The sequence below is a fragment of the Telmatherina bonti genome (assembly GCF_933228915.1).
Source record: "Telmatherina bonti genome assembly, chromosome: 1".
Lineage (NCBI taxonomy): Eukaryota > Metazoa > Chordata > Actinopteri > Atheriniformes > Telmatherinidae > Telmatherina > Telmatherina bonti.
In genome coordinates this window covers 20,875,656-20,885,460 of record NC_136619.1, presented here as the reverse complement: position 1 = coordinate 20,885,460, position 9,805 = coordinate 20,875,656, and the positions used below count along the sequence as shown (strand labels likewise).

Below are 9,805 nucleotides of genomic sequence, written 5' to 3'. Positions count from 1 at the left end.
GTTGCATTTCCATCGGGGATTTCAGTGACACTTCTTCAAGGGGACCCGTTTACTGGGGATTACTTTACACAAACTTCCTTTCTGCCAACAACTGACCCCTCTTGCGGGAAAACAAGAGGGTCACAAGACAGACGTTCAACGGTCTAATTACTTTTGCGCATCAAAACTCACCTTGACTGTCGGACACCAGAGAGCATCCGAAACCTTCTCCATGTGTGTTTGAATAGCTCTACACGGACCTGTAGAGCTTTCACTGCTTTTTGAAGGGCTGTCAACACAATGGCACGCCTGTGTCTGCTCCTGGCTGTCAGTCTCTCACTGCTCACCTGCCAGGTAGGTCCGATAAAAGTAATTAGGCATAATTGGGGGAATTTGCATGCACATTTTGTCTTCATATTTGATATATATATATATATATATATATATATATATATATATATATATATATATATATATATATATATATATATATATATATATATATATGTGTGTGTGTGTGTGTGTGTGTGTGTGTGTGTGTGTGTGTGTGTGTGTGTGTGTGTGTTTTCCTTTAGAAAAAATAATTTAGGCTCTGCTAAAGAACGATACTCTCATTTCCAAAATCATCGCGACGATGTGTGCCTTAAACAAGTTGCATTTCTTTTCTGTTAAAGGTTCAGTGCTCCGGCATGTTTGAGCTGAAGCTGCAGGAGTTTCTCAACAAGAAGGGCATAACGGGGAACGCTAACTGCTGCCCAGCAGGCTCTGCGCATCTACAGGGCCACCAGCAATGCGAGTGCAAGACTTTTTTTCGGATCTGTCTGAAGCACTACCAGGCCAGCGTCTCACCCGAACCTCCATGCACATATGGCGGAACTGTGACTCCCGTCCTCGGCTCGAACTCCTTCCAGGTCCCGGAGACCAATGCAGACACCTTCACCAATCCAATCCGCTTCTCCTTTGGTTTCACATGGCCAGTGAGTAATTATAGACATATCTTTTGTTTTTAATGACCTGTCCCAAGCAGAAAGAAATCACTTACTGATATATTTTTATGCAAGACCTACCTCCCGTTGTCTCCCGTTCAAGTCCTATTGGAATATTTACACCATGTATTTTAAGGGAAAACCAAAAACTAAGACGAGACAGTTAAATTATAGTACTCATATTCCAGTGGGACATGTTAGCTTTGAAGAGTGCAAAACCCAACAGATGCTCCCCAACTCAACACATGTGAGGGTCTTTGTCAGCAGTGTGTGTGAGAGAAGCTATTGTAGTTTTTCTGTGCTCTTTGGTAGGATAAAACGGGGAAATGGGGAGGGGAGGGAGGAGGGTGTGTGAAAGAAACGTATGTGTTGGAGGGGGCACCAAACGATTCTCCTCTGACCAGCAGTGGTGGGAAATATAACATCCTCCGAGTTGGCACATCATTGGCAGCGCAGCGTGAAATTCCGCCTCGTTTTGGTTTTACAGCCTTGTCAGAGTGTGATTGTAGCAGGGGTGTGAAAAGGGAGCAAGTAGTCGGCCTTATTAGGGCCCTAATCAGCAGAGGAATTAGGCTGTGAAGTTTATTGCAAGGCCTCCTAATGGCCTTGTGTTGATCTGCTGAGGGAGGGAGGCCTCCAGGCTGAGCAGCTGTTGACTCTCTCAATCTCTCCTCAGGGGACGTTTTCACTGATCATTGAAGCTTTGCACACCGACTCCCTGGACGACCTGACAACAGGTGGGTGACATCCAGAAAAGGCAGCAGTACTAGCCCATAACCCAGACACACATTAAGGCTAATGATAACCTTGTTTTCTCACGGAGTCCGTTTTTCTCATTTAATACTCATTAGGACACACTAATATTTCATCAAAACAACTTTTCACTGATTATATGCAAAACACATGTCAAAGCATCATCTGGCAAAGACTTGATTTAGTTTATCTAATGTTGTGTTTTCACATCCAGATTTACACGTGTGATAATGAGCATCTTCCTGTCTTGCATTTATTACTCATAACATTAAGAACACAGCACAGAAGGGGAGAGTGTGTGAGTGGTAAAGACTGTGGAAATTCAGTTGGACAACACTTTTTTGTAAAACAGTTCACAAGATAATTACTTTACCTTCCATGATTTTTATTTATACAGTTTTTAAGTCTAATTTTCAAAACACTATAATGTGAGTGTTGTCATGTCCATGTAGAGATCAAAGCAAATGTGTTTATTTCAGAATGAGTTATAAAGATGTGAAATCTATAATAAACAAACTAAAATGTATAAAAGTGACATTTAGCATTCAACCATAAAAGAGTAAAAACAAACATAAAAACAGAGATTGATATCAAACTCTGATTCACTTGCACAGACAACCCAGAGCGTTTGATCAGCAGGATCACCACCCAGCGGCACCTTGCTGTGGGAGAAGACTGGTCCAAGGACATGCAGACAGCTGGCAGAACAGAGCTGCGCTACTCCTACCGCTTCCTATGTGATGAGCACTACTACGGCGATGGCTGCTCAGTTTTCTGCCGACCTAGAGATGATGCTTTTGGACACTTCACCTGTGGCGAGCGTGGAGAGATCATATGCAACTCTGGCTGGAAGGGCCAGTATTGCACTGAGCGTGAGTGGGTTTGCTTTTGAATATCAGGGACAGTCTTTTCTACAGCCTAAGGGGTAAAGGCATAAATGGGAGTTTACAAAAAGGCAACATGCAGCTTCACCTTCCTGGTCATGCAATAGTTGATTTTTCATTGTGGTGACTACTGATTGTGTGGTTAATAAAGGGAATGCAAGGCACAGTCTTTAACAGTGGATGCTGATGTTAACATATCTACCCAATCTCCAAACACTGCCTCATGTAATAATAATACATGTTTACATAAGATTTGGCTTAGGTACCACCCTAAAGAGATTGTCATTTAATTATCAAAACTAGAACGGTACCCACTTAAATGGTTTTTCAGTTTCTACACAGTTTATAAAACTACTTTTCAAAGTTAATTTCCCCAACAGTCATTTGCCTCTCTTTATTGTTAGACACTTTTTCCACCTCATAATGTGAGGCCCGTGTGCAACAGGCGTCAGTTAGTTATCCCATTGCAGCAGAGGCCTCCATTCTAATGAGCCGCAGTGGCTCCTCAGTAATTCACACGCCGCGTGCCTTCCATTAGACCACTGGGGCCTCCTTGCCCCAAACCTCCTCCCCGATTGGCCAAGCGGGGGTCTTGTATTGTTATGGCTCGGGTCGGTGATTGGCCAAGCAGGGTTGTGTATTGTTGTGGAGGGGGCAGCTGCTCAGTGAGAGGAGACAATGGAGCAGCTGTCTGGTGGTTAGCTCCACACAGACCAGCTGGCCCTGGGGGGAAGAGGAGGAGGGGGGGGGGGGGGGGGGGGGGGGGGGGGGGGGGGTAGGAGGAGAGAAGGAGAATGTAAGAGAGGAGAGGAGAAGAAGAAGAAGAGATGAAGAGAAGGGGAGGGGATAGATGGATGGAAAAGGAAGGGAGGAAAAGGAGGAAGAGAGAGGCTAGGGGTGAGAAAAAAACTTCTGACCCACAGTCAAGGGGAGAAAGGAGGCTTTGTGTGGGATGCTTTTGTGTTGAAGAGCAACCATGTTAAAAGAGGGAGCTTACTGGCTAGTTCTCCTGTTTGATGACCAAAACTGCCACAGCTGCCAGTTTTGCTATTCAAACTGAAAGGCCAACTTTTCTGCAACTTTTGTAGCACTGGAGAAACGAGCCTTCAGATCGTGAAAAATGACAGATTACCAATGACAGGCGAATATAATCAAACACAATATATGTGTAGACAGATACTGAACAGAGAGGTCCATAAACAGATGTGAAGCCTAGTGCACAAACCAGACAGGTGGGCAAGCAGACGGTAATGAAAAGATCCTCTCAATGGGAGACTGATGGAGAGCAAACACTGAATTTCTCATGATTCACAACACACTTTTTGTTTTTCTCTTTGCAGCAATCTGCCTTCCAGGATGTGATGAGGAACATGGTTTCTGTGATAAACCAGGAGAGTGCAAGTAAGTCTAAAGATGTTCTTTGATATTTTATACATCCATTTAACTTTCCTATTAAGTTTCTCAGAATATTTTTCCCCATATTTTCAAGATATAAACTGAATCCTGTGTTCCCAGGTGTCGCGTGGGCTTCAGTGGGCGTTACTGTGATGACTGCATTCGCTATCCAGGCTGCCTCCACGGCACCTGCCAACAACCTTGGCAGTGCAACTGCCAGGAGGGATGGGGTGGGCTCTTTTGCAACCAGGGTGAGTTTGTTTACTTTCAGATTTACCACAAGTTTATGTCCTCTTAAACACACAATCATTTGCTCTTTGTTTCACATTTCATCTCTTTTGCTCATAATTCTTATGTTTGGTATTTCCAGATCTGAACTACTGTACACACCACAAACCTTGTCTTAATGGAGCCACCTGCACCAACACTGGTCAGGGAAGCTACACTTGTTCCTGCCCACCTGGATACACAGGTGCCAGCTGTGAGATCCAAGTCAGCGAATGTTCAGGAAATCCCTGTCGCAACGGAGGCAGTTGCACTGTGAGTGTCAACTTAGAGGAAAATGTGCATCTAACTATAATCATGACAACAAGCTAGTGTGTAAACACCGTTTACAAATGTTTCCAACTTAGGATGGCGACAGTGGCTACAAGTGCACTTGCCCACCTGGTTTCTATGGCAACAACTGTGAGTTAAGCGCAAATACCTGTGCAGATGGCCCATGCTTTAATGATGGCCATTGTGTGGACAACCCTGAAGGTGGCTATTTCTGTCAGTGCCCAATGGGATATGCTGGCTTCAACTGTGAGAAAAAAATCGACCATTGTTCCTCCAACCCATGTTTAAATGGTATGTTATTTTCTGTGTTTGTACCCATACCTGTGATTAAACCACATGCTTGAAGTAGAATGTTATGAGACTAATCGTTTGTCTTTGTTCCAACCCCACTGTCCTCTGCAGGTGCAGATTGTGTGGATCTGGTGAACTCTTACCTCTGTCAGTGTCCTGAGGGATTTTCAGGTCCTAACTGTGAGGTTAGCAGCTCCTTTTCTGGATACTGTCAGTCCTTTCCTTGTCAGAATGGTGGTACATGTCAGGAGGGAGTGACTAGCTACACCTGTACTTGCCCCCCAGGTACGACAACAGTAAACGTTTCTTAAATATTGTTTTATGTAGTTCAGAGGTGGCCAACTCTTGTCATCACAAACTGCAGTCCAGCAAGTGTTGGGTGTTTCCCTGCTGCAACACACCTGACTCAAATCAATGTAATTAGCTGACTTGCTCAGAGTTTGATATCAAGTTCTGCACAAACTCCCAACGCTTGCAGGACTGCAGCTCTCAAGAACCAAAGTTGGCCACCACTGCTGTAGTTCAATGTCAGCTTTCCAGACGCCTAAATTCTAAACTTCATTCACAGGATACACTGGCAAAAACTGCAGCTCCCCCATCTCTCGCTGCCATCACAACCCCTGTCACAATGGGGCCACCTGCCATGAGCGTGGGGGTCGCTACGTGTGCGCCTGTGTGTCTGGCTATGGTGGTCATAACTGCCAGTTCCTTTTACCAGAGGTTCCCCAGGCTTCTCATCCGGTTGTGGAAGGACCAGATCGTCGATATTCTTCCTCAGAAAGTGGAAATACTGAAAATGAAGATAATGATGACAGTGGATTCCCTTGGACGGCTGTCTGTGCCGGTGTCTTCCTTGTTCTTGTGATCCTGATTGGCTGCTCCGTGCTGGTGGTGTATATTCGGGTGAAGCTGCAAGACCAACACAGTCACCACAGTGACAGTGTCCACAGCGACAGCCACGAGACCATGAATAACCTTACAACCACCAATAATTGTCTCCGGAGCGATAAGGAACTATGCTCAGTGATGACTACGTCAATTAAAAACACCAACAAGAAGGCAGATTACCATTCTGATCTTGCTGGTTCTCTTGGTGGTCTGAGTGGAATCAGTGGGCTCAATGGATCAGAAAAGAACGGCTTTAAGACTCGCTACCCCAGTGTGGAGTACAACTTGGTCCACGAACTGCGGCCTGAGGAGCTGTCACTGTGTAAAGAGGAGGAGCCCAATGAGCCAGAGCCCAAATGTGAAGTGTTGGATGAATCTGACACAGAAGAAGGATTTCGGAAGAGACAAAACAGGTACACAGCTGTAAAAATGCCACAGTTCTCAAACAATTTGCATGTTGCATAAGTAAAAAAAAAAAACACAATCTATGTCCCTTAATGAAGTTAAAGCTCTTGTGTGAGGGATAGCATTTCTGAACTGTTTTGTTTTTATCTCACAGCGATGCATCAGAAAAGAAACAGGCGGCAGAGTCACCAAGCTGCAGCGAAGCAAAATACCAGTCATCCACAGATTTGAACTGTCACGCAGCAAGCGAGTTCAAATACCAGTCCACAAGTGATGTAAAATACCAGTCAACCAATGATATTGAATACCACAATTCTAGTGACAGCCGGTACCCATGTACCACTGATACCAAATACCAGTCTGTCTATGTCATATCAGACCAGAAAGATGAATGTATCATTGCTACAGAGGTGAGTCCAGAGTAATAGATTTATCGACTGAGACGGCACATGAAAAGAAAAACTTCCAAACATACTAAACACTGACTTCTTTTGTTCTGTCTTACAGGTATGATACTGGTTTCCTGAAGCTTGGTGATTCAAACACACCAACCCTGAGCAGTAGGGCTCAGCTTGTTTCCCGGGGGGTTTTACTCCTGCTGTTTGCTGCTGTTCCCTGGGATTTCTCAGAGGACTTTGAGCCAAGGTGTTGATGAGCCAGTTAGCGTCTCCTTGGCAAGGACTGAGTACTACAGTAGTACTACGGGTGATTTCTGGATATTTTGGACGTTGGATGGATGCAAGTCTTTTGGCTGATTCAGTGCGATGGATGAAGTGCGGGAAGACACAGACTTGTACAGAAAAAGTGCTGACTGAGAATTCACACAGTCACAAAACACTGCTGGGACTGATGAAGAACTCTTTTAATGTTTTCCGCAGCACTGAAAAATCTACAGCTCATAAGACAAACTCAAGACAAACTCTTCTATCCTGATAAAGCAGGAGCATTGACTTTTAAGTCAACTGATGATGTTGTACCATGGCGTACTGATTGAATGAGCAGTGAAGTACCTTTAGAGTACTGAGAACTTTTCAAATGCTGTTGTAGTACCTTATTGTGCTGTGGTTTTACAAAGCTGTGTAAAATCTGTTATGGATATTGAATATTGTGTTTTGTGCAGTGCTGCAGAGCAGTGTGTGGACAACACAAAGAGTCCCTGTCCTGCTGTAATCTGCTCCTTTTTAAGAAATCATTCACGGAATCTCAAGTGGAGCTTTCCTGACATGACCACTAAAAATTGGAACTGCTACAGCAGCTGAACATCTCTATCTCTGCAGCACTGACAGCACCTACGTTAGCTGAGCTGGTTCTCAGCAAACAAAAGAGAACTGAAGACTCCAGTAGTGACTGCAGATTGATCCAACATGGATTCTGTTGGGCCATACTGGCCTCTGACCGCTGAAGGTTGTGATACGCAGGGCAATGCAATGGGCAGGGCAAACCAGGAAACATCAACATTAGACACAAATAAAGGAAAACAAAGTTAAAAGAAAAAATAAATCAAGTTTAAGGGTCAATTCTTAGTAATGCTGAATTCAAATGGCTGCATGTTTTCAGTGAAATGAATGCTGCATCGATTCAGAATGGACTGTTGACTCTTTTTTTTCCCCCCTGACCTCTTAACAACAATGTTGTTTTACCAAGTAGGCTGATCTATAAAGTCTTAATTGCCAAGACCTCATTGCACTATAGAGGTGTGTGTATTTCTGTTTGTGTGTGTGTCTGTGTGTATACAAAAGAGGTAATGCATGTGTATGATGTCATTGTATGCACTGTCCACTCCCATCCCTGACCCTCACCCCAAGTCTTCCACTATTTGCCTGTTCAAGGACACCATCACCCTGCCTGCCCTTGGTTATGATATTTTTATTTTATTTGCTATCTAAAGAAAGATGTATTCTTTTAATTTAATTATGTAATTATTTGAGCTCCATTTTGTTGTGATGTTTTTGTTACAGCTGTCATATTTAAGTTGGATTGTTTTTATTTGGCAAATTATGTATGAATGTATGTATGTATGTATGTATGTATGCATGTATGTTAGGCACTTGAGACCATTGTGACTGTGTTGTATTTAAGAGAAAAGTCGTATGTACAGAGCCTGTCATTTTTATTACTGGGGGAAAAAAAACACTATTTTTCCAAAATAAAAAAAAAGTAATGAAAACTAGCACAATTGTTTTAATGATTTTATGTTAATGTTTTCTCTGTCTGAAGACAATCAAATATGTTGAGGCAGATGTGTACTCAGATCAGTATTCTGCTGTGCGTGCATCATCTCAAAGCAAGATTAACAAGTCAAAAATAAATTTTCACAGTAATTTGACTCCATATTTACATTTTGAGCCCGCTACAAAGCTGTCGAATCAATTCCAACCAAGGGATTTGTTGTCACTAAGTGGTATTTGCATGTGTGTGCGTGTGTGTGTATTTACGTGTGTCTGTCTGACACAGCAGAAGACTGTCTCCTTGTGGAACCACTAAATGAGACAAAGACACACCCCATAATCATAGATCGCTTAGCTCGCCTCTTCTGAGGCCAGAGTCATTTCTGTGTGTGGACTTCTGTGCTTTTGTGTGTCAGCATGAGTCCAAATGTGTATGAGTGTGTATGCCTGTGCCTTAATGTGTTAGTGAATGAATCTTTTTTTTGCTGTGAGGCTTTTGACATGAGTATAAGTACAAGTGTGTGATCTTGTTTAAGCAGAGAGGTATTTATAGCTGGAGATAGAAACCACCAGTCTGGATTTATTCCCAGTTGCCCCTGCCTAACTGGTTTGTATGTGTGTGAGGGGGTGTGTGTGTGTATCATTTAGCAACCACTTAGTGTAGAAGCAGTCATCAAAGAACTTGATCTGGCTTTGAGCCTTATATAAACACACACAAATGAGACGGTGAATTTAGATGACAGATGATCAGAAATTTACAACAGTTACAAAGAATAAGCTCGATTAAATATCCACACAGCATGCATACACTCACACACACTCTCTCTCTCACACACACACACACAGATATATATGTTCAGCCTGAAAGCTAACTATTACTGTCACAATAAATTAAGCATACCCCCCCCCCCCCCCCCCCCCCCCCCAACACACACACACACACAGAAAAGTAAATCATAACATTTTATTTAACATTTTATCAGATAAACTGTTGGAATGGGACATACAGGATGATGATGTGGTATTAAACTTCACAGCAAGATGGTTTCAGGCTTTGCTATATGGAGTTTTTCTACTCTGGTTTCTTCTCACAATCTGAAAACGTACTTTTTAGGTTCACTGATGATTCCAAACTCTCCAAAAAATGTGAGCAGAAATAATGAGTGTGTTGGACCTGGGATGGACCTATCCAGGGTGTACTCTGCTTCTTTCACCCAGTAGCTGCTGGGAGAAGTTCCAGACCCCATCGCAACTTTCCATTAGACAAAGCAAGTATTAACTAATCCGACTCCCGTTTTGTGTTGTGTCATGTTGTTTGTGTTGCGGCAGAGCCATATTTGCAGCGGTAACCAGGTATCTGCTGTTGTTTGTTGACACTGACAGCAGATTGGATATCCGGACTGTTGACGTTAGACAGTTGCAGGCCCTCATGAACACATCTTATCTACCAATCTTCAAGTTAATTTATGTTTCATATAGTTTGGCAAGAAAAAAGACT

General features: G+C 43.2%; 1 protein-coding gene across 1 annotated transcript; it reads left to right on the top strand.

The window, feature by feature from the left end:
* Positions 1–279: 279 nt before the first annotated feature.
* dldh (dihydrolipoamide dehydrogenase) lies at positions 280–6,785 on the top strand (the record flags this gene model as incomplete). Its single annotated transcript, XM_079242128.1, has 12 exons — positions 280–333; positions 654–956; positions 1,642–1,702; positions 2,333–2,590; positions 3,943–4,003; positions 4,118–4,248; positions 4,368–4,537; positions 4,630–4,846; positions 4,958–5,131; positions 5,415–6,147; positions 6,294–6,549; positions 6,647–6,785. The coding sequence occupies 12 exons, from the start codon at positions 280–282 to the stop codon at positions 6,650–6,652; spliced, it is 2,424 nt and encodes an 807-aa protein (XP_079098254.1). The 3' UTR covers positions 6,653–6,785.
* Between the last annotated feature and the right edge of the window lie 3,020 nt (positions 6,786–9,805).